The following is a 24,519-nucleotide window of genomic DNA, read 5'->3' on the forward strand; positions in this document are numbered from 1 at the left end:
CCGGGTGACGAGAGCGAGGGTGTGTGGAGAGCCGTTCCCCGCGTGTCCGGGTGAAGAGAGCGAGGGTGTGTGGAGAGCCGTTCCCCGCGTGTCCGGGTGAAGAGAGCGAGGGTGTGTGTGGAGAGCCGTTCCCCGCGTGTCCGGGTGACGAGAGCGAGGGTGTGTGTGGAGAGCCGTTCCCCGCGTGTCCGGGTGACGACAGCGAGGGTGTGTCAAAAGCCGTTCCCCGCGTGTCCGGGTGACGAGTGCGAGGGTGTGTGGAGAGCCGTTCCCCGCGTGTCCGGGTGACGAGAGCGAGGGTGTGTGGAGAGCCGTTCCCCGCGTGTCCGGGTGACGAGAGCGAGGGTGTGTGGAGAGCCGTTCCCCGCGTGTCCGGGTGACGAGAGCGAGGGTGTGTGTGGAGAGCCGTTCCCCGCGTGTCCTGGTGAAGAGAGCGAGGGTGTGTGTGGAGAGCCGTTCCCCGCGTGTCCGGGTGACGAGAGCGAGGGGGTGTGGAGAGCCGTTCCCCGCGTGTCCGGGTGACGAGAGCGAGGGGGTGTGGAGAGCCGTTCCCCGCGTGTCTGGGTGACGAGAGCGAGGGGGTGTGGAGAGCCGTTCCCCGCGTGTCCGGGTGACGAGAGCGAGGGGGTGTGGAGAGCCGTTCCCCGCGTGTCCGGGTGACGAGAGCGAGGGTGTGTGGAGAGCCGTTCCCCGCGTGTCCGGGTGACGAGAGCGAGGGGGTGTGTGGAGAGCCGTTCCCCGCGTGTCCGGGTGACGAGAGCGAGGGTGTGTGGAGAGCCGTTCCCCGCGTGTCCTGGTGAAGAGAGCGAGGGTGTGTGGAGAGCCGTTCCCCGCGTCTCCGGGTGACGAGAGCGAGGGTGTGTGGAGAGCCGTTCCCCGCGTGTCCTGGTGAAGAGAGCGAGGGTGTGTGGAGAGCCGTTCCCCGCGTGTCCGGGTGACGAGAGCGAGGGTGTGTGGAGAGCCGTTCCCCGCGTGTCCGGGTGAAGAGAGCGAGGGTGTGTGGAGAGCCGTTCCCCGCGTGTCCGGGTGAAGAGAGCGAGGGTGTGTGTGGAGAGCCGTTCCCCGCGTGTCCGGGTGACGACAGCGAGGGTGTGTCAAGAGCCGTTCCCCGCGTGTCCGGGTGACGAGTGCGAGGGTGTGTGGAGAGCCGTTCCCCGCGTGTCCGGGTGACGAGAGCGAGGGTGTGTGGAGAGCCGTTCCCCGCGTGTCCGGGTGACGAGAGCGAGGGTGTGTGGAGAGCCGTTCCCCGCATGTCCGGGTGACGAGAGCGAGGGTGTGTGTGGAGAGCCGTTCCCCGCGTGTCCTGGTGAAGAGAGCGAGGGTGTGTGTGGAGAGCCGTTCCCCGCGTGTCCGGGTGACGAGAGCGAGGGGGTGTGGAGAGCCGTTCCCCGCGTGTCTGGGTGACGAGAGCGAGGGGGTGTGGAGAGCCGTTCCCCGCGTGTCCGGGTGACGAGAGCGAGGGGGTGTGGAGAGCCGTTCCCCGCGTGTCCGGGTGACGAGAGCGAGGGTGTGTGGAGAGCCGTTCCCCGCGTGTCTGGGTGAAGAGAGCGAGGGGGTGTGTGGAGAGCCGTTCCCCGCGTGTCCTGGTGAAGAGAGCGAGGGTGTGTGGAGAGCCGTTCCCCGCGTGTCCGGGTGACGAGAGCGAGGGTGTGTGGAGAGCCGTTCCCCGCGTGTCCGGGTGACGAGAGCGAGGGTGTGTGGAGAGCCGTTCCCCGCGTGTCCGGGTGACGGGAGCGAGGGTGTGTGTGGAGAGCCGTTCCCCGCGTGTCCGGGTGACGAGAGCGAGGGTGTGTGGAGAGCCGTTCCCCGCGTGTCCGGGTGACGGGAGCGAGGGTGTGTGTGGAGAGCCGTTCCCCGCGTGTCCGGGTGACGAGAGCGAGGGTGTGTGGAGAGCCGTTCCCCGCGTGTCCGGGTGACGAGAGCGAGGGTGTGTGGAGAGCCGTTCCCCGCGTGTCCGGGTGACGGGAGCGAGGGTGTGTGTGGAGAGCCGTTCCCCGCGTGTCCGGGTGACGGGAGCGAGGGGGTGTGGAGAGCCGTTCCCCGCGTGTCCGGGTGATGAGAGCGAGGGTGTGTGGAGAGCCGTTCCCCGCGTGTCCGGGTGACGAGAGCGAGGGTGTGTGGAGAGCCGTTCCCCGCGTGTCCTGGTGAAGAGAGCGAGGGTGTGTGGAGAGCCGTTCCCCGCGTGTCCGGGTGACGAGAGCGAGGGGGTGTGGAGAGCCGTTCCCCGCGTGTCCGGGTGACGAGAGCGAGGGGGTGTGGAGAGCCGTTCCCCGCGTGTCCGGGTGACGAGAGCGAGGGGGTGTGGAGAGCCGTTCCCCGCGTGTCCGGGTGACGAGAGCGAGGGGGTGTGGAGAGCCGTTCCCCGCGTGTCCGGGTGAAGAGAGCGAGGGTGTGTGTGGAGAGCCGTTCCCCATGTGTCCGGGTGACGAGAGCGAGGGTGTGTGGAGAGCCGTTCCCCGCGTGTCCGGGTGACGAGAGCGAGGGTGTGTGGAGAGCCGTTCCCCGCGTGTCCGGGTGACGAGAGCGAGGGTGTGTGGAGAGCCGTTCCCCGCGTGTCCGGGTGACGAGAGCGAGGGTGTGTGGAGAGCCGTTCCCCGCGTGTCCGGGTGACGAGAGCGAGGGTGTGTGGAGAGCCGTTCCCCGCGTGTCCGGGTGACGAGAGCGAGGGTGTGTGTGGAGAGCCGTTCCCCGCGTGTCCGGGTGACGAGAGCGAGGGTGTGTGTGGAGAGCCGTTCCCCGCGTGTCCGGGTGACGGGAGCGAGGGTGTGTGTGGAGAGCCGTTCCCCGCGTGTCCGGGTGACGAGAGCCGTTCCCCGCGTGTCCTGGTGAAGAGAGCGAGGGTGTGTGGAGAGCCTTTCCCCGCGTGTCCGGGTGACGAGAGCGAGGGTGTGTGGAGAGCCGTTCCCCGCGTGTCCGGGTGACGAGAGCGAGGGTGTGTGGAGAAGCGTTCCCCGCGTGTCCGGGTGACGAGAGCGAGGGTGTGTGGAGAAGCGTTCCCCGCGTGTCCGGGTGACGAGAGCGAGGGTGTGTCGAGAGCCGTTCCCCGCGTGTCCTGGTGACGAGAGCGAGGGTGTGTGGAGAGCCGTTCCCCGCGTGTCCGGGTGACGAGAGCGAGGGGGTGTGGAGAGCCGTTCCCCGCGTGTCCGGGTGACGAGAGCGAGGGGGTGTGTGGAGAGCCGTTCTCCGCGTGTCTGGGTGACGAGAGCGAGGGTGTGTCGAGAGCCGTTCCCCGCGTGTCCGGGTGACGAGAGCGAGGGGGTGTGTGGAGAGCCGTTCTCCGCGTGTCTGGTTGACGAGAGCGAGGGTGTGTGTTGAGTGCAGTTACCTGTGTATCTTGGTGATGACGATGTTGCCCCAATTGATGAAGGTCACCGTCTCTCCCTCGGAGAAGGTCTCAGCATCTGCCCCCTCCACCAGCACCTTGGGCCCGTACCACACCGGCTTCATGCCCACCTCTGTGTTCTGCACAAATGAATGCACCATCACTACAGGGACCACCACCACACAGCCTCTCTTGCTGCCTCCCTCCCACAGCGACTGCACTTCACACTGCCGGCAGCTCAGACTGTACCTTGGGGTGCTTGGGGGCGTCCTTCACCTCCTCAGGGGCCCCAGGGACGGAGACAGGCACGGCCTGGCTCTCCAGCAGGGCGGTGTACCGTGGGGCCACGGGGTCAATCACCTGGAGGTCACAGGGGTCAGAGTTCACAAGGATGTTCAACACTCTCCAGTTTACACAGAAAGAGGGGTCACGGGGTGAGAGGTCAGACAGCGAGACCCACATTGGCACAGAAACACAGAGTAACTGGCGCACAGACAGGAGACACACAGGGATGCTGGGACAGACAGGTGCTTCGAGCAGGGCCTCAGTTCTGTTACCTGCACTGCCTCAAGCTGCGCTCTTCTCCTCCCTCTGTCCCCCAGCCCCTCCCCTTTTCTCCCCCTGCCCCTCCCCTTCTGTCTCCACCCATTGCCCCCAACTCATTCTTGTATCTCCCAACCCCCTCCCCTCCACATGCCCCGCCCTTCTCTCCTGCCCCGCCCCTCCCCTCCCCTCTGCCCGCGCTGTGCAGCTGTGCTGTGCCTGTCCAACACACTGCGGCCCAGAGAAACACCCGCCCTGCTCACAGACGCCGCCAATAAGCCGAGAGGAGGGGAGACTTTAGACTAGAGTCAGAGCTGCAAGCAGTGAGCACAGGCGAGCACTGAAGGCCCAGTCACACACAGAGAGAGAGAGAGGACAGGGTAAGAACAGAGTGAGAGAGACAGAGGGTGGAGGGGACAGACATCTCCTATTGTACCCTCAAGCCAGGGGCAGCGTGGTCTCTCCTCAGTAACCTCTCTCATGTTCAGCTGGATCCCTCAGTGAGGAGCCCAGCTGGATCACTGGGTGCAGAAATAAGGTACCTTATTCAATAAAAAAGTGATAAGGATACCGAGAGTCCTGGGGCACTGGGATTATGGGTAACTTCTCTCCTCATGGGAAGAGCCGCAGTGAAACTCCCGTCAGGATTTTCTCTACACCCAGACAGGAGACCCCGTACAGAGCGAGGGGGGCCTGTGGGTCTTCTGCCAGATTCAAATGTTTCTGCAATCTAATTGGTTAACAAGGGACCTGCTCTCTCCATGCCAGGACAACTCTCTAGAGAGCGGATTCTGGGTTCAGGGTGTATCAGCTAAAGCAGACACTCCACCCCCGCAGCAGAGCTCAGCTCTCGGATTAATAGCTAGTTCATGATAGGGAAGACCTTCTCTCGGTGTAGAATCAGAGTAAACACTACAGCTCTCTACTATCTAACTCTCAGAGCTTATTATGACAGCGATTACCAAGCTGCAGTTCCTGCTAAAATCTCTGCTGGCCCCTCTTGATAACTAATGAGATGAACTAATCTGAAAAAGTTCAGCGTGCAACAGTGATAGCCATCCCCCCATATATCTCTTCCTCTCTCCTGGCTGAAGGCAGAAAGAAAACCAGTCAGACCAGATCTGCTTGTTCCCCATTTGTAAAAATTAAGCATGTTTTTCCAAAGAGAAAAATAGGCATAAAGCCAAAATTATTTAACATTCTCAATTCGAACAGCAAGACCTGATGTGATCAGCTCAGACAGGGGCAGTGCTGTTCGGCGGCTACACCGAATTCTAGGGAACATTCAGGCGCCAGCACTCCAGGGGCGGGACTGCAGGCTGGGGGCGGGGCCAGGGGAGGAGCTCCAGATAGAGGCGGAGTCACAGGTGGGACAGCAGACAGAGGTGGCCTCAAAGGGACACGGAGACAGATGGACTGACAGATGGGACACACAGCACAGGGCACGGAGAAGAGGAGCAGACCCGACCACTAGCCCCGAGACCTGCCCCCCCCCCAGTCCAAATCAGACCCATTATCAGTCTTAAACCGGCTTTAAAAGAAAGATGGGTAAGGCTCGGCAGTATGACCCGCTCCAGTCCAGGCACGCCAGAAGCAGATAAGGTTGATTACAGGTCTGCTACCACACTGTGAGCAAACACTGGAGCACATCCACTAGGGGGCGATACACCTCTGTCACAGAGCCCTGGCAGTACAGACTGTGGATGATGATAATAATAATAATAATAATAATAATAATAATAATAATAATAATAATAATAATAATAATAATAATTGCCTACACTTATATAGTGCTTTTTACACTCCACTCAAAGCGCTTTACAGGTAACCACCAATGTGCAGCCCCACCTGGATGATGCGACGGCAGCCATAGTGCGCCAGTACACTCACCACACATCAGCTCTCAGTGGGGAGGAGAGCAGAGTAATGTAGCCAATTCATAGAGGGGGATTGTTAGGAGGCCATGATTGGTAAGGGTCAATGGGAAATGTGCCCAGCGATTACACCCCTACTCTTTTTGAGAAACGCCCTGGGATTTTTAATGACCACAGGGAGTCAGGACCTGGGTTTTACGTCTCATCCGAAGGACGGCGCCTGTTTACAGTATAGTGTCCCCGTCACTATACTGGGGCATGAGTGCTCCCTACTGGCCCCACTAACAGGACTTCCAGCAGCAACCTTAGTTTTCCCCAGGAGGTCTCCCATCCAGGTACTGGCCAGGCTCACACCTGGTTAGTATAAACACTGCACATCTCCACGGATCCAAGATCCTCTCACACCCGGGACCCCGAGCTGTGAAACGTGACCCCTGGTCACCTCCGACAGCCCGGATTCTGTTCAAATCATCTATCATCTACGACTCTGCCCGCCTGCTGGAGGGAGCTCCCGCGTGTTAGAGCTCAGCTCCACGACCCTGCACACCGCGGGGCCTCCCAGGACACAGGTCACTGACCAGCAACCCGCCGCGCGGCCCGGGCCGCGGGTTCGAGCGCTGCGAGCCTGCGATGTCAGCAAAGGACCCCTCCAGCTTTGAAGTGGTGTCCTTCGGTGCCCAGCAAGCTTTTCTGCCCACCACCCGGACAGGAAGACCGCTCATCTGACAGTGGAACTCCTGCTGATGCAGACGTTCTGCATTCTCATCCTCATTCTGCTGATGCAATGGGCAGGCAGACACACATGTCGTATCTCCTGCACGGGCACGTACTTCATACTGCATGTACGCACGGGTACACACAAGGAAAACAAGATGGCTTCCGCCTGTGGGGATGCCATTGCTGAAAAACTGCAGTGTGAGCGAGAGCTCGGGTATATCGCCCCCTGCTGTCTGTGACACCTTACTGCTGCCGAGCCGCACGGCGGGACCTGGAGCGGATCACACCGCTGCGCTCTCCCGGAGCGGGCAGGACCCCAGGGCGGGGGGGCGCAGGGAAGGGACGGGCGAGGGAGAGGTGGGGGAGAAGAGGAGAGGACAAGTACCTTGTCACGGCTAATTGGCAGCTTGGAACAGAAGAGTGAGACGCAGTTTAATGTCAAACAAACACAGCGAGGGAAATCAAGACAGTTCAAACACTGTGTGCACAGCACAGCAGCACCACGCCAGCAGAGAGACCAGCCTCCGCTGTCTGAACATCAAAACCCTTCACTGTTCACAACGCTACAAACTGATGCCCAGTCCTACTAGGACAGCAAACCATGCTTCGATCACCTGTACCAGGTAAGTCCTGTTACAATAGGGGCTACAGTCCCAGTACAGTAGAACAGTCCTGTTACAATAGGGGCTACAGTCCCAGTGCAGTAGAACAGTCCTGTTACAATAGGAGCTACAGTCCCAGTGCAGTAGAACAGTCCTGTTACAATAGGAGCTACAGTCCCAGTACAGTAGAACAGTCTGTTACAATAGGAGCTACAGTCCCAGTACAGTAGAACAGTCTGTTACAATAGGAGCTACAGACCCAGTGCAGTAGATCAGTCCTGTTACAATAGGAGCTACAGTCCCAGTACAGTAGATCAGTCCTGTTACAATAGGGGCTACAGTCCCAGTGCAGTAGATCAGTCCTGTTACAATAGGGGCTACAGTCCCAGTGCAGTAGATCAGTCCTGTTACAATAGGGGCTACAGTCCCAGTGCAGTAGATCAGTCCTGTTACAATAGGAGCTACAGTCCCAGTACAGTACAACAGTCCTGTTACAATAGGAGCTACAGTCCCAGTGCAGTAGAACAGTCCTGTTACAATAGTAGCTACAGTCCCAGTGCAGTAAATCAGTCCTGTTACAATAGGGGCTACAGTCCCAGTGCAGTAGATCAGTCCTGTTACAATAGGAGCTACAGTCCCAGTGCAGTTAATCATCCCCGTTATAGAGTCTACACACCTGTTACAGTCAGCTTTGTCTCAGTGTGTGACAGGAGAGGGACAGCAGTGTCTACAGTCCAGTCAGCTGTGTCTCAGTGTGTGACAGGAGAGGGACAGCAGTGTCTACAGTCCAGTCAGCTGTGTCTCGGTACAGGACGGGGACAGCAGAGGACTGTATAGTCAAGATTGTCTCACTGAACAGGGGCCGTGACATGCGACTGTACCTTCTTGTTGAAGGCCCAGATCTTATCCCACTCCATGTTGACTACAGACCTGGACCCACCCTGCAACAGAGAGAGGGGTGTGAAAGGCAGCAGGGCAACATCAACACTTCAACAGCTTCACTGCTTCATGGAGACTCAGAGCTCAGCACAGTCCTGAGAGAAGTGAGCCTGCAGGGACCGACAGTGACCCACCTGCGCAGCGATGAACTGCTTGAGCCCCTCGACCGTCATCCCCCTGCGCAGCACCCCCCGAACTGTGGGGAAACGGGGGTCGTCCCTGCGAGGGGAGAACAGTCAGACTGAGTCATACACAGAGACAAATGGTGGACACACAAGACTGACCGCACAGCACGGGGCCGAGAGAGAGAGACACACGAGACTGACCGCACAGCACGGGGCCGAGAGAGAGAGACACACGAGACTGACCGCACAGCACGGGGCCGAGAGAGAGAGACACACGAGACTGACCGCACAGCACGGGGCCGAGAGAGAGAGACACACGAGACTGACCACACAGCACGGGGCCGAGAGAGAGAGACACACGAGACTGACCGCACAGCACGGGGCCGAGAGAGAGAGACACACGAGACTGACGGCACAGCACGGGGCCGAGAGAGAGAGACACACGAGACTGACCGCACAGCACGGGGCCGAGAGAGAGAGACACACGAGACTGACCGCACAGCACGGGGCCGAGAGAGAGAGACACACGAGACTGACGGCACAGCACGGGGCCGAGAGAGAGACACACGAGACTGACCGCACAGCACAGGGCCGAGAGAGAGACAGAGACACGAGACACAACAGAGGGCGGGCGTGAGGGAAAGAGGAGAGACTGAGCCTCACCAGCCGTCCACGAGGCCCTGCTCCACGAACCAGGTGAGCTTCCTCTTGGACAGCACCGTGTTGTTGAGGTTCAGCCGCGCGTACTCCCAGATGTAGGGGCGCCGCAGGCCCAGCGCCTCGATCACCCAGTAGAACTGCTCGTCCCGGTCGTGGTACTCTGTTGTGCGCAGGGCGTGGGTCACGCCCTCCAGGCTGTCCACAATCGGGCAGGCGAAGTCATACGTGGGGTACACCCTGTAGGCAAGGGGGCGAGGGGGGACAGGACCTTGAAACCCATTGTCTCGGATCAGTGAGCGCCTCGCCACACACTTCTGCCTTCCTCCACAGCAGAACACACCCGCACTGCTCACTGAGACACTCCTCTCTCCACTGTTTCACACTCATCCACTCTGATGATTCACCCTCGACACCAATGGTCCATCTGGACCCAGAACAGGGGCTGCAGCAGAGCCTGGCACTGCTGGAGCAGGACTGTCAGACCTGGGCACTGCCAGCCCATCTGGACCCAGAACAGGGGCTGCAGCAGAGCCTGGCACTGCTGGAGCAGTACTGTCAGACCTGGGCACTGCCAGTCCATCTGGACCCAGAACAGGGGCTGCAGCAGAGCCTGGCACTGCTGGAGCAGTACTGTCAGACCTGGGCACTGCCAGCCCATCTGGACCCAGAACAGGGGCTGCAGCAGAGTCTGGCACTGCTGGAGCAGTACTGTCAGACTTGGTCACTGACAATCAATCTGGTTTTTCAGAAGAAATCCAGACCTCGAAAAAACAAGTACCACTTCACACTCAACAATAACAGATTGGAGCACACAAACAGATACACATATCTCGGTCTCCCCATCAGCTCATCTGGGAGTTTTGACCTGGCAGTGAAGGCACTGAGGGAGAAGGCACTCAGGGCTTTCTACGCCATTAGAAGGAGGGTCGACAACATCAACCCACACCAAGAAAATTGAGTTGTGAATATCTGAAAAAGTAATCCAACCCATTGCCCTATATGGCAGTGAAGTGTAAAAAACACCCTCCATGTGCAGAGAAAACCTCCTAACAATGTGTTCAGGACGAATAACGCCGATACCCACTACTAATCAGCATACAGAAGAGCAATCAAGTACTGTTTACTGCTGAGAAACAGTGACCAGCATCCCTCCCCCCACAAGGCCCTGCTGAGCCCAGAGAAGAGCCCCCTCAGCCAGCTGGTCCTGAGGCTCACTGACACCACCCAGCCTCAGGACAGCACTGCTACAGCAACACAAATCAAAATCAACCACATCACAACACCACCTCACCCACTGGGACACACACAACACAACACAAACTGGAATGATGCAGGACTCTAAACACACAACTCACACGAGTACCTGACCAGAGTATAGACAGCACAGAGAAACAGCGCCTGACGGTCCAGGCTCAGTGACCAGTGTGGGCAGACAGGAGCGCTGACCTGTAGGTGCTGCCGGTGCGGGGGTGCGGCTTGTTCTTGCAGCGGTACAGAGTGGGGTCCCTCATGCAGCCGTTGTTGGAGTTCATGTCGATCTTGGCTCTCATGCAGCAGCTCTGCCCGTACTCCGTGCCAGCCTTCATCTCCTCCCACATCTGCAGATTCTTCTCCACAGCTGGAGAGGGGGGTCAGGAGAGAGAGGGGGGTCACAGAGTCCGCCACAACCCAGACTCCACCACATCACAGCACAGATCAAAGAGCAATATCTCACACACTGGGACACACACACACAAACACAACATAAACTGGAATGCTACAGAACCCTCAACAGACAATACACACTAGCCGAATATTTGACCAAGATAAGAAACACAAACAGAAACAGACCCTGAGGAAGTACAGGCTCAGTGACCACAGCCTGGCCATAGAAACTGGGTGACAGGCTGTGCTCCCAGGTTGTATAGCAGTGGGAACTTTGCAGTGGGAGTTGTGTGTGCAGTTGTGCAGCAGTGGGGGCTGTGTGCAGCTGAGTAGCAGTGGGAGCTAGGTGTGCAGCTGTGGGGGCTGTGTGTGCTGTGTGTGCAGCAGGGGGGGCTGTGCAGTGTGTGCTGTTGTGCAGCAGGGGGGGCTGTGTGGTGGGGGCTGTGTGTGCTGTGTGTGCAGCGGGGGGGGCTGTGTGTGCTGTGTGTGCAGCGGGGGGGGCTGTGTGGTGGGGGTTGTGTGTGCTGTTGTGTAGCAGTGGGGGCTGTGCGGTGGGGGCTGTGTGTGCAGCGGTGGGGGCTGTGTGTGCTGTGTGTGTAGCAGTGGGGGCTGTGTGGGCTGTGTGTGCAGCAGGGGGGGCTGTGTGTGCTGTTGTGCAGCGGTGGGGGCTGTGTGTGCTGTGTGTGCAGCGGGAGGGGCTGTGTGGTGGGGGTTGTGTGTGCTGTTGTGTAGCAGTGGGGGCTGTGCGGTAGGAGATGTGTGTGCAGCGGGGGGGGCTGTGTGGTGGGGGCTGTGTGTGCTGTTGTGTAGCAGTGGGGGCTGTGTGGTGGGGGTTGTGTGTGCAGCGGGGGGGGCTGTGTGGTGGGGGTTGTGTGTGCTGTTGTGTAGCAGTGGGGGCTGTGTGGTGGGGGTTGTGTGTGCAGCGGGGGGGGCTGTGTGTGCTGTGTGTGCAGCGGGAGGGGCTGTGTGGTGGGGGTTGTGTGTGCTGTTGTGTAGCAGTGGGGGCTGTGTGGTAGGAGATGTGTGTGCAGCGGGGGGGGCTGTGTGGTGGGGGCTGTGTGTGCTGTTGTGTAGCAGTGGGGGCTGTGTGGTGGGGGTTGTGTGTGCAGCGGGGGGGGCTGTGTGGTGGGGGCTGTGTGTGCTGTTGTGTAGCAGTGGGGGCTGTGTGGTGGGGGTTGTGTGTGCAGCAGGGGGGGCTGTGTGGTGGGGGTTGTGTGTGCTGTTGTGTAGCAGTGGGGGCTGTGTGGTGGGGGTTGTGTGTGCAGCGGGGGGGGCTGTGTGGTAGGAGATGTGTGTGCAGCGGTGGGGGTTGTGTGGTGTGTGCTGTTGTGCAGCAGGGGGGGCTGTGCAGTGTGTGCTGTGTGTGTAGCAGGGGGGGCTGTGCAGTGTGTGCTGTGTGTGCAGCAGGGGGGGTTGTGTGTGCAGCAGGGGGGGCTCACAGTTGCTGCGGCTGCAGGACTCCACACGCTGCTCCCTCTCCTGCTTCATGCGCTCGGGCGGCGTGTCGTCGATGTAGGCCTTGCCCTCCCTCAGCAGCTGATCCGCGAAGGCCAGGATGGTGGGGAAGTGGTCTGAGGTGTAGCTGAACTGGTCCGGCTGGATCTGAAGCATCGCCACGTCCTCCAGGATCACCTGAGGGGCGAGACAGCGTGGCAGACAGCGCCTCTAGAGACACCGCCAAGTTCACCCCCACTGAAGTACATCCCCACTGGAGACACACAGCACCATTCTGTACCAGCAGCCCCACTGGAGACACACAGCACCATTCTGTACCAGCAGCCCCACTGGAGACACACAGCACCATTCTGCACCAGCAGCCCCACTGGAGACACACAGCACCATTCTGTACCAGCAGCCCCACTGGAGACACACAGCACCATTCTGTACCAGCAGCCCCACTGGAGACACACAGCACCATTCTGCACCAGCAGCCCCACTGGAGACACACAGCACCATTCTGTACCAGCAGCCCCACCTGGAGACACACAGCACCATTCTGTACCAGCAGCCCCACCTGGAGACACAGCACCATTCTGTACCAGCAGCCTCACCTGGAGACACACAGCACCATTCTGTACCAGCAGCCCCACTGGAGACACACAGCACCATTCTGCACCAGCAGCCCCACCTGGAGACACGCAGCACCATTCTGCACCAGCAGCCCCACTGGAGACACACAGCACCATTCTGTACCAGCAGCCCCACTGGAGACACACAGCACCATTCTGTACCAGCAGCCCCACTGGAGACACACAGCACCATTCTGTACCAGCAGCCCCACCTGGAGACACACAGCACCATTCTGTACCAGCAGCCCCACTGGAGACACACAGCACCATTCTGCACCAGCAGCCCCACCTGGAGACACGCAGCACCATTCTGCACCAGCAGCCCCACTGGAGACACACAGCACCATTCTGTACCAGCAGCCCCACTGGAGACACACAGCACCATTCTGTACCAGCAGCCCCACTGGAGACACACAGCACCATTCTGCACCAGCAGCCCCACTGGAGACACACAGCACCATTCTGTACCAGCAGCCCCACTGGAGACACACAGCACCATTCTGCACCAGCAGCCCCACCTGGAGACACACAGCACCATTCTGCACCAGCAGCCCCACTGGAGACACACAGCACCATTCTGCACCAGCAGCCCCACCTGGAGACACACAGCACCATTCTGCACCAGCAGCCCCACTGGAGACACACAGCACCATTCTGTACCAGCAGCCCCACTGGAGACACACAGCACCATTCTGTACCAGCAGCCCCACCTGGAGACACACAGCACCATTCTGCACCAGCAGCCCCACTGGAGACACACAGCACCATTCTGTACCAGCAGCCCCACTGGAGACACACAGCACCATTCTGTACCAGCAGCCCCACTGGAGACACACAGCACCATTCTGTACCAGCAGATAATGGGAGCAGAGAGAAACTGCTGCATCAGCTGAATTAAGGGGGAGCATTAGGAAGGAGAGACTGGACAGTGTAGAATGGAGTGGGGGTGAACACCCTTCCTCTTAAAGCGCCTTCAGATCTTTAATTATCAAGCAGTCAAGACTTCATTGTAATGCCTCATCTAAAAGATGTCATCTCCTACAGCACAGTGTCCCTGGTTGCAACACTGGGGTATTAATCCCAAAAGAAAAGCGCCACCTACAGGTCCACCAGCACCACTTTTTTTTTTTTTACAAGAGCAGCCTGGTCTTCTGTAGAACAGCGTTTCCCAGCCCTGGTGCTGAGGTATCCCAGTCTCCTCTGGTTTATACAGTGTCACTCATCAAGCCCTCAAATCAGGGCTCCTCCCCTCAGAGCCCCGTGTCGCTGTGCTGACCGGCCCAGTCAGTCACCCGTTCACATGGACGGGACAGGGCGGGGCGGTGGCTCTGTGGCCAAGGATCTGCGCCTGTGGATGGAAGGTTGCTGGTTCGAATCCTGCGGCCGGCAGAGCAATCCTACTCCGTTGGGCCCCTGAGCAAGGCCCTTAACCCCAACTGCTCCAGGGGCGCCGTATAAATGGCTGACCCTGCGCTCTGACCCCCAGCTTCTCTCCCTGTCTGTGTCTCATGGAGAGCAAGTTGGGGTATGCGAAAAGACAAAATGTATATGGCCAATTAAGTGATCTGATCTTATCTTAGACTGCCCTGCCTGAAGCCGAAAGTGCTGTCCAGTTCAAATGTGACTGGAGTCGGCCTGCCGGCCCCCTGACCTTCTCGAAGTCCTCCTTCTCCTTCTCGGGGTTGGTGTCGTCGAAGCGCATGATCAGCTTGCCCTTGAAGTTGAGCTGGTAGTGCTGGTTCAGCAGGGCCGCCTTGGCGTGGCCGATGTGCAGGTACCTGGCAGGGAGAGGAGAGGGGGCACTCGATGTCGCGCGTGATCCACCACGCACGTGCGGTCGATCGATCACGCGCCGTCTCCTGCACTCACCCGCTGGCCTCCGGGGGGAACCGGACCACCACCTTGCCCACCTCGGCCCCCGGCAGCTCCACGAACTTCCCCACATCCGCCTTCTTCTCCGAGGTCTGGGACCAGGGGGAGAGACACACAGAGGTCTGTAACTTTCCTGAATCATGTGACCACTCTGGCAGCACTGTAACTCATCAGTCATGCCAATAGAGCTCTATGAACTGGACTGAAGTGCAGAGGGAGTGTGAGAACAGGCCCAGAGTACAGTGACCAGCTCTACTCCTCAACAGACTCCTCATGTCTGTTCAGAGCTGCACACTCCCTGCTCTTGGAACCAGTTCTCCCAGTACAGTGAGGACTGGATCAGATTAGACCCCATTCCCAGCCCCTCTTCCCAGTCCAGTGAGGACCGGATCAGACCCCATTCCCAGCCCCTCCTCCCATTCCAGTGAGGACCGGATCAGACCCCATTCCCAGCCCCTCCTCCCGGTCCAGTGAGGACCGGATCAGACCCATTCCCAGCCCCTCCTCCCAGTATAGCCTGGACTGGATCAGATCCCATTCCCAGCCCCTCCTCCCAGTATAGCCTGGACTGGATCAGATCCCATTCCCAGCCCCTCCTCCCGGTACACTGAGGACCGGATCAGATCAGATCAGTCCCCATTCCCAGCCCCTCCTCCCAGTACAGCCTGCACTTACCGCCCCAGTGCTGGGGGTGGCCCCAGCAGTGCTCCACTTGTCCCCCACAGCCCTGAAGGGTCCCTGCGAGCGGAGGAAGCAGAACCAGCGCTTGACGTGAGGCGGGGCCTGTCCCTGCGAGAGGGCGGACTGCCAGGAGGTGCTGCCTGAGGGGACAGGGGACAGGAGAGGGAGACGCAGGGTCAGCCTGCGAGCTCCCCTACAGCTCTGGGTCAGGGGGCTGGAGTGAACCGTGTGTGAGACTCCCAGCGTTCAGGCCCGCGCTCCCGCCGCGAGAGAGGGGGGGCGATCATGGCCCGAGCGGCGATCGCGGCCTGTGCTCCCGCCGCGAGAGAGGGAGCGGCGATCGTGGCCCGCGCTCCCGCCGCAAGAGAGGGAGCGGCGATCGTGGCCCGCGCTCCCGCCGCGAGAGAGGGAGCGGTGTGCAGGCCCGCAATCCCGCCGCGAGAGAGGGGGCGGCGATCGTGGCCCGCGCTCCCGCCGCGAGAGAGGGGGCGGCGATCGTGGCCCGCGCTCCCGCCGCGAGAGAGGGGGCGGCGATCGTGGCCCGCGCTCCCGCCGCGAGAGAGGGGGCGGCGATCGTGGCCCGAGCGGCGATCGTGGCCCGCGCTCCCGCCGCGAGAGAGGGGGCGGCGATCGTGGCCCGAGCGGCGATCGTGGCCCGCGCTCCCGCCGCGAGAGAGGGGGCGGCGATCGTGGCCCGAGCGGCGATCGTGGCCCGCAATCCCGCCGCGAGAGAGGGGGCGGCGTGCAGGCCCGCACTCCTGGTGTCAGCTGGTACAATAGCTCAAGGACTCGGTCTGAGCCGACAGAACAGACGCTGAGAGCTCAGTCCCTCAGGCTTGCGATCACTGCAGGGACACTGACAGTACCCTCCCCAGCAGAGAGCACACGCCACCACCACGCGGCGCGGTGACCCCAGGCTGACCTGTGAGCGCCGCCCACACGCAGAGGTCAGCCAGGGTCAGGCTGTGGCCCACGAGGAAGGTCCGCAGAGCGAGGGCGCCGTTGAGCTCGGCCAGCGCCGGCCCCAGGGAGGCCTGGGCCAGCAGCCGACGGGCGCTGAACTCCAGCCAGTGATCCACCTGGGAGAGAGGGAGAGGAGGAGAACGGAGAGCAGGTGTGAGCGGATGAACTGGAAAAATCAAGAAAACCAACAGCCCTGCAATGGGCAGGCAGCACTCACAGCAGCGCTGCCGAGACTGGAAACACACCACTGACACCGCTGCCCTCCCTGCTACTGATCCCAGCACCTGCTTTGCCCGAGGAGACGTTTTCCACGCAAGATGACTGTCACGCCCTCTGCAGCCAGAGGGCGCTCCTTCTCTGTCCTGTCCCTAGTTTCCGCTCTGCTGTCCTTCCTGTCCCTCTCTTTCCCTTGGGCTATATATTTCCGGGTCTTGCACTCTGTCCTCGCTCAGCATTGATGTTCGGATGTCCTGAGACCCGCCTAGCACCAGGGCGCCCCACGTCCGCTCCCTGAGGGCATAGGTTTCTATACGGCATTCCTGAACTCTTTGCACTAATGAGCCCGGGCCTTTTTCCCGTCTCGCCGCTACGCATATGGGTCTTTTCCGCTCTCCTGCTCCCCACGGTTAGTTCCTTTGGACGTCTGTGACAATGACAACACGGCGCCCCTGAAGGCCCAGGCCCCGCGGGGGCGGCTCACCTCGGTGTGCTCCAGCAGGCCGGACCCATACAGCCCCCGGCTGGCCGCCGCTCTGGCCAGGTAGCGGGCGATGGAGTTCACATCGCTGAACTGGACCGAGCTGAGAGACGGAGAGAGGAGCAGAGCGTTCACCTGTGCTCAGAGCACAGCCCCGACCCCCTGACACAAACAGGGCTCACCACTGACCCGTACTGACAGAGAGACAGAGAGACAGAGAGACAGAGAGACAGAGAGACAGAGAGACAGAGAGACAGAGAGACAGAGAGACAGAGAGACAGAGAGACAGAGAGACAGAGAGACAGAGGTGCACTTCCTACTGCACTGTGACAGATACTCTGGGATTAGAGAAACATTCTTCCCCAAATTCAGAAATCTAATCCCAGAGTTCCCACACCTGCCAGAGTCACAACGGGTCCCAATCCTACTGGGAGAGGGAGGAGGGAACTCAGTTGATCTGGCAGCCCAGTATGTGATCTCCTGTCACAGCCTGAGGAACAGTGAATCTGTCTCCCAATAATGCTCCATCTGTCTACAGCAGTGGGTCTCAAACTGTGGTACGCGTACCGGCAGTGGTACGTGGCGTGCCGCCAGGTGGTACACCAAATGACCCTGGAACTGTGTCGTGTGCGTTGAAAAATTGGGACGGGTTTTCATATTCTGTATTTTAAAAGTGTCGAATATGCAGCCTACGTACTACGATACAGTGCGCGCTAATACTTCAGTGGACACAAGAGATACTCTGTAATTCTATACGTATCAGCTCCATAGGAATGCGTGCTACGGACGCAAGTGACCAATTGTATTTAAAAAAAGCTTCTGTATCTCCAGCAAATAGGGAGAAAGGAGAATGTGCGTGATTTTGGAACAATGCCAAAGTTGTAAACACAGGAATGCATAGAAATACGTGCTACAAACGCAGGTAATCTTGTGAGCACACAAAAGCGTGATAACAGAAAAATCTTTAAGAACTGTTCTAATTTGAGAAAAATACACCGAGCGTCTCTGTGTTTCGCTCCCATGCGCATGAAATAAAACCTTTAAATAAATACGGAAATAACGGAAACGCGGAAAAATGCAAGCTTGCGGATTGCTAAAGCAGGTAAGCTACACTATTTTTGAAGAACCTTATTTACCGTTGGCAAAAGAGCTGACACGTATTATGTGTAGAGAAAAGGCTGCTAAACAGCTCGACCTGCTGCCCCCCTCCCCCTGAAAGACACAGTCATTCATAGAATTATTGAAATGAAGGATTATGTCAAAAGTACACTGATAGAGCACGTTAAGATGAGCAGATGTTTTTCACTGCAATTAGATGAGTCTGTAGTCGATTTGGCCAATTTGCTCGTTTACAATAGATACGAGTTTGAGGGCATGTCCCATGAAGACTTTCTGTTCTGTAAACCGCTACCAACAGGAACTACAGGAGAGCACATATTTCAGCTTCTGAATGAATTTATCGAAGAGAATGGCCTCGACTGGATAAAATGCGTCTGAGTTTGTACAGACGGTGCTAGAGCAATGACAAGCCGACATAACGGTGTAGTTGCACGAATTAGAGAGGTTGCTCCAGAAATTAATGTATGCATTACAACATCAACCGCGAGACCTTTGCCGTCAAGAAAATGCCTGACGATTTCATATCTGTTAGACTCTGTTGTGAATTGTATCAAGGCTCGAAAAATTAATTCACATCTGCTTTGCTCAACTAAACAGGCTCACCCCTCTCACTGAAATGGTGCTTTTTCATTAGTTGTTGTTAATGTTTTTTTTTTCTGTAAAACACTTTGAGAAGCCACCTTTAAAGGCGCTATATCAAATAAAGTTTATTATTATAATATTTATTATATGTATGTGTGAGTGTGTGCACGCGCGCTCATGTTGGTCATTGAGAATTTCTGGGGTTCCTATGAGATGATGACTTGTAGGTGGTACTTGTCGATGCTTTGGTTGGATTAGGGGTGGTACTTGGTCCAAAAAGTTTGAGAACCACTGGTCTACAGTATGTCAATATTTTATGATATGTCCTTGTTGTAAATGTCTGTAGATTTTATTTTAGTTTTTGTTTCATGTGAATTTCATTATTTGATTTGCTTTGGCAACACTGATTGTACCCATCGGTCATGCTAATAAAGCACCTTGAATTGAAAAAACTGAATTGAATTGAGAGGGAATCTCTCTGCTGACCCGTACTGACCACAGAGAGAGAGAGAGAGAGAGAGAGAGAGAGAGAGAGAGAGAGAGAGAGAGAGAGAGAGAGAGAATCTCTCTGCTGACCCGTACTGACCACAGAGACAGTGTGAGTGAGGGTGGGTGTACACTCATACTCACTCAGAGACTCTCAGGCTGGTGTCTTTGCCCTCCTCCACTGACACACTCACAGTGTCCTTCACGTGCTCCGCGGTCAGCAGCGCCCCTGGACGGAGAAGTACAACTGTCAGGCCTCTGACCCCTGACCTCTGACCCCTGTCCACACGCGCCCAGAAGCGTTTCCGAGTGCAGAGGGGAGGCAGAGCCTGGCAAGTCAGACCCGAAAATGGAAATGGTTTACAGCCCCTATATCGCTGTGTGAAGTGCACAGCAGATCACAGGGTACTGGAGACCAAGCTCTGCACTAGGCATGGGGTCCAGGGCCCAGTCACAGCACACAGAGACCCAACAAGCCCAATCCAGGAGACACACACTCACACTGCACACACAGAGACCCAGCAAGCCCACTCCAGGAGACACAGACTCACACTCCGCACACAGAGACCCAACAAGTACACGCCAGGAGACACACACACCCAACAAGCACGATCTGCTGACACCAATTACTGGAAACACTCTGATGGCCCCAAGCGGATTGTCTTTCAGATGGTTGCATCAGCACACGCAGGAATGCAGGGCTGGTAGACATGCAAAGCTTAACAATTACATGAAGAAGTAACTAGAAAAAGCCTCAGCCTGTCCAGGAGTGTATTGATAATTAAGTCATAAATTGGAATGCTTTACAAATCTATAACCATACAATCGCCTTAGCACCAGCTCTTCCACCTCCAACTTTCTTCCGCGGTGCAGAGCGGCAGAGCCCGCACACCTACTCCGGCCGCGTCTGGGCTGACAGCTGGTCCTGCACGGGCTGACAACCGGACTGCAGCATCTATGTTCTAACCCACACAGTAAAGCCGATGGCAACACGCGTGGTCTGTTAACGCACAGTCAGTGGAGACGGTGCCACGCCGGCACCGACACTATACTGTTAATTACAGCAAGACGTGGCGGCTCGGAAAGACAGCGTGCTGACCGGACTGGCGACAGCAAGGCGTTCGCCTACATACCAAGCGGCGGGTTGCTGGAGTCGATGATGAGCTTCAAAGCCATGGTATCGCCCTCTCTTGCTGTTTGTGATGTGCTATGGTCCTCTCCCTTCAGGCAGTTTCTCTCTCTAATCTCTTTCTCTCGCTCTCCAGCCACGCAGCTATACCGCTTCGCCGCTCCGCCCTCGAAATGCGGCCCCACCGACAACACAGGCCAGACGCATAAAGGTTCCGCACTTCAGCGTCCTTGGATCAGATCACTGATCTCACAGCTGTAAATACATGGTTGGCTCTACATTCGAGTATTTCTCGTATTTGTCTTACATTTGAACTACTACTACTACTGTAAACATGATGAGACAAGATGCTAACTCAAGTGTTAATATCCCAATAAATACTTTATTTGATTAAAAGTAAGTTTTTAAGCATTCCAGCAGTATTTACATTTTGATTTTTTAAATTACCTTTGGTTAAAAGCTCATAGAAAACATATAAATCAACAACAATAGGTGTTAAGCGAGACGACCAATTTATTTTATTTTTTTTACGGTAAATAATTGACCCCAGAATCTCTTCCAGCTGGTTCTTGAAGGAAACCAGAGTACCGGCTTCAACAACATGACTGGACAGCTTCTTTCACACTCCCACCACTCTTTGTGTAAAGAAGTGCCTCTGTTCTCAGTTTAAATGCAATTCCTCACAGTTTCCACTTGTGTCTGCTGAGTCATGTTTCACTGTTCATTCTGGAGAAATCCTCTGGGTTGACTTTGTCAATGTGTCACAGTCTTCTCTGTTCCAGACTAAAGAGACTCCATTCCTTCAGCCTGTCAGTGTAGGACAGTGTAGGATCTTTCCTTGGGATACTGTCCGCAGACCAACAGCCAAACTGAACAAGTTACCCAGGACCTGGAAACATATTTGCACTGCCACAGATCTGCTTTCCAAGAGGACTGGGCACACCTTGTACCCTGGGCCAGACTCTCCCGAGCCATTCTGGTGAAATCTGTCTGGATGTCAATACGGCTTCCAAGAGCTCCCCTCCTAGGACCAGGGCCGGTCCCAGCTGTTTGGATCACTACTGTTATCAGCTCCCACCCCAACCTAATTTTACCATTTAGAACAATTAAATACATTAATTATACAACTAGAAAACTTGTATTAACCAGCTTTGAAGAACACTTAGTAAACAAGTTACAAACAAGAACAAGAAGCACAAATTCTACAAGGATAACATATATTTTAACATTGACAGTAATGAATATTACTATTAATAATACATAACGATAAAACAGAATCTCTGTTACTTCAAAATTGTAGCAAATCATGACTTGCAAACTACTGCATTGAAACCTTTGTAGAAAGGAATTTTAGAAATAAATATATAATTAAAAAATAAGTGCACTCGACAACGGTGAAGGTGATATCATGAAGTCTGAGCAGATGGGAACACTTTCTAAAAAAACTTTCAAGAAATCAATTCGCCTAGATTTCAGGAGGCAAAATCATTAATGACCTCTTCATACAGTAGTAGTCGGGCCACTGAGTGATCGGTGTTCATGAGGACCGGTCCACTGAGATGGTCCTGTGTCGTGGCTGACCTCTGACCTCTGACCTCTGACCAGCTCCGCTCTGCTCCTGCCGCTGTCCCTGGGAGAGTCACTGGGTTCACACTGCCCTTTAATGCAGGGCCGTGTCGAGGGGTGGGATCAGTGCCTCCAGTTCTGAATACTGCATCTGCTCTCCCACGAGCTTCAGATTTCATCTCCAGTTAAAATAAGAGTTCTGTGTGTGGCTTTATTAAAATATTTACACAAGTATGTATGTATATTGTAGCGCCCTCGCCTGGCGTTGCAGCTGGGGTGCGTGGCGAGGGGCCGGACGGGAGTAGTGGTGGCCAGGGTGGGGACTAGGGGGGCCGCTGGCCAGTGCTGCCGACCCCTTGTGGAACAGGTGTACAGGGTCGTGAGATCGCCTGGACTCGTGTAAATAGTTTCCCTGGGTTTGCACCTCTTATATACCTGCACCCAGTTACCACCCTATACCCATGTACCTGTACCCAGACTGACCCCAGTGTGTTGTAGCCTGCTTGCTCTCTCTGCTCAATTCAATTCAATTCAAGGTGCTTTATTGGCATGACTGATGGGTACGATCAGTGTTACCAAAGCAAATAAAAATCAAATCACATAAAATACAAATCTACAGACATTTGCAACAAAGACATATTTTAAAATATTGACATGTACTGTAAACATATTGAGCATTATTGGGAGACAGACTCACTGTTCCTCAGGCTGTGACAGGAGATCACATACTGGGCTGCCAGTTCAACTGAGTTCCCTCCTCCCTCTCCCAGTAGGATTGGGACCTGTTGTGGTTTTGGCAGGTGTGGGAACTCTGGGATTAGATTTCTGAATTTGGGGAAGAATGTTTCTCTAATCCCAGAGTATCTGTCACAGTGCAGTAGGAAGTGCACCTCTGTCTCTATTTCTCCCCGCTGGCAGTGGGAGCACAGCCTGTCCTCTCTGGGCAGCCAGGTCTGCCTGTGTCCCCAGTTTCTATGGCCAGGCTGTGGTCACTGAGCCTGTCCTTCGTCAGCATCAGTTTCTCTTTGTTGTTTCTTATCTTGGTCAAATATTCGGCTAGTGTGTATTGTCTGTTTAAGGTTCTGTAGCATTCCAGTTTATGTTGTGTTTGTGTGTGTGTGTCCCAGTGTGTGAGATATTGCTGTTTGATCTGTGCTGTGATGTGGTTGAGTCTGGGTTGTGGTGCTCTAGCAGTACTGTCCTGAGGCTGGTTAGTGTCGGTGTGGCTCAGGTCGGTGAGCCTCAGAAGCAGCTGGCTCAGGGGGCTTTGTTTTGGGCTCAGCTCTTGGCTCAGCAGGGCTTTGTGTTGGTATTGTGTTAATTTGTACCTGTTTCCCTGAGGCTTTCTTCTGGAAAACCATAACTCTGGTCTTGTACAGATGGGCTGGCAGTGCCCAGGTCTGACAGTCCTGCTCCAGCAGTGCCAGGCTCTGCTGCAGCCCCTGTCCTGTGGGCGACAGCAGGACCAGGTCATCCTCGTAGAGCAGGAACTTGATCTGTCTGTCATGTAGTGTGAGACCAGGAGCTGCAGACTGTTCCTAGATTCCTGCTAACTCACTGATATAGATATTGAACAGTGTTGGACTCAGGCTCTCTCTCTCTTTGTTGTTGTTGTTGCTGTGCCGGACGCACGTCCGATTAATAAAGCGCCGTGTTCTCCATTAAGAAGAGCCCGAGTTCCTGTCTCTAACCTCGCCAAACCCGTCACGTCACTATTTTTTATGCGTGTGTGAAGCGGGATTGGGGGAGGGGGAGGATGGCCGCCCCCTTCGCCCCCTCTTTGAGACGGCCCTGATTGAACGGGATACAGGAGAAGCTGCGAGTTAAACAATGCGTTTTAATGTCGTTCAGTATCATTGCTGAGCAGTCTTTTGTGTTGTACGTTTGTTTTCACGCTTTTGTTTGGCCGGGCAGCGCTGATGTCTACCAGCAAACCCACACAAGTGGGAAACTTCTTCTAAAACACCTCCAGTTCTCCGTGTGTGCAGCTTGAAGATGTGGTTTGCCTGCCGCACACTAGTTACAGGGACCTGGCAGACTCGAAACCCAGTGAAATATAAATGTGTTACAGTGATTGATTGGCATGCCTCGAGATGGCTTATCCTGCTCTCCTTTTCTGCACTTCAGAAACATCACGTACTCGATTACTGGTCATTTGACTGGGCTCCCGTGAGGATGATTCACAGCAGCAACAGAAAGAGCCGCTGCTGTACAGCGCCTGTTTTCGCTCCCGTTTGAACGCGCCGTGCGCTGCTCACTGCTCGCGGCCGAGCCCAGGACCTCCAGCACAATCCACTGACGCGCCGCGGCTAACCGAGCAGCTGGAGACCTCCTGGGACCCCGGAGAGTCGGAAGAGCTAACCTCCTGAAGGCAGCATAGGGCTGCCTACCGCCGTCGACGAAATATCCCACCTTATCGTCCCGGTCGACGACCCGGCACCTTCGGTCAAGACTACCCGCTTGTGAGCTGGCATCTCGATATATTGGCCCTTGCAATGTCCTAGGACCTACTGACTGGCCCTTTCGCCATCTCTAGGGAGAAGGAGACCCTCAGCTAAAACCCGCGCTGACCACCACACACCCACTGCTCCAGCGAACTGAGTCCACACCGCACCCCGGACTCAAGACGAGTCCGGTCCAGCTTACAATCAAGGAAGAGGACCGCAAGAGCGAACCCGGGACCCTGCCCTTGGCGGATTCGGTCTTCTCGGGCTCGGGGTCCGGTCGGAGTCCGCCGGTTGCCGAGGGGGTTCCTGTATTGACCGGGCTGGGACCGACTTGTGTCCTGCTGTAACCCCGGGCAACAGCAACATTCCCACGAGCTCTCAACCTGTCATTCAAACTAGGACGGGACGTCTTTCAGTTAAACCTTCAATTATTCAGTCGGGCTCCCGATAGTTCCCAATCATGTTGATCAGGGGCTTATTTA

At 56.5% G+C, this 24,519-nt stretch overlaps 1 protein-coding gene across 2 annotated transcripts in view; it reads right to left on the minus strand.

Annotated features, from left to right (window-relative positions):
- eprs1 (glutamyl-prolyl-tRNA synthetase 1) overlaps positions 1–20,227 on the minus strand; it is a 31,417-nt gene extending 11,190 nt beyond the window's left edge. Inside the window, exons 1-15 of one of the 2 annotated variants that reach the window (XM_069199164.1) lie at positions 20,029–20,227; positions 19,040–19,124; positions 16,712–16,811; positions 15,971–16,127; positions 15,043–15,188; positions 14,365–14,459; positions 14,147–14,273; positions 11,866–12,058; positions 10,229–10,400; positions 8,786–9,019; positions 8,132–8,216; positions 7,940–7,999; positions 6,842–6,862; positions 3,572–3,682; positions 3,326–3,462 (exon numbers count right to left, since the gene is read on the minus strand). In XM_069199164.1, coding sequence (XP_069055265.1) covers positions 3,326–3,462; positions 3,572–3,682; positions 6,842–6,862; positions 7,940–7,999; positions 8,132–8,216; positions 8,786–9,019; positions 10,229–10,400; positions 11,866–12,058; positions 14,147–14,273; positions 14,365–14,459; positions 15,043–15,188; positions 15,971–16,127; positions 16,712–16,811; positions 19,040–19,124; positions 20,029–20,071 — 1,766 coding nt within the window. In that variant the 5' untranslated portion in view covers positions 20,072–20,227. The remainder of the gene's footprint in view (positions 1–3,325; positions 3,463–3,571; positions 3,683–6,841; positions 6,863–7,939; positions 8,000–8,131; positions 8,217–8,785; positions 9,020–10,228; positions 10,401–11,865; positions 12,059–14,146; positions 14,274–14,364; positions 14,460–15,042; positions 15,189–15,970; positions 16,128–16,711; positions 16,812–19,039; positions 19,125–20,028) is intronic. The other variant, XM_069199165.1, reaches the window with a different exon arrangement.
- Between the last annotated feature and the right edge of the window lie 4,292 nt (positions 20,228–24,519).

Source organism: Lepisosteus oculatus, chromosome 2, assembly GCF_040954835.1.
Source record: "Lepisosteus oculatus isolate fLepOcu1 chromosome 2, fLepOcu1.hap2, whole genome shotgun sequence".
Taxonomy (NCBI): Eukaryota; Metazoa; Chordata; class Actinopteri; order Semionotiformes; family Lepisosteidae; genus Lepisosteus; species Lepisosteus oculatus.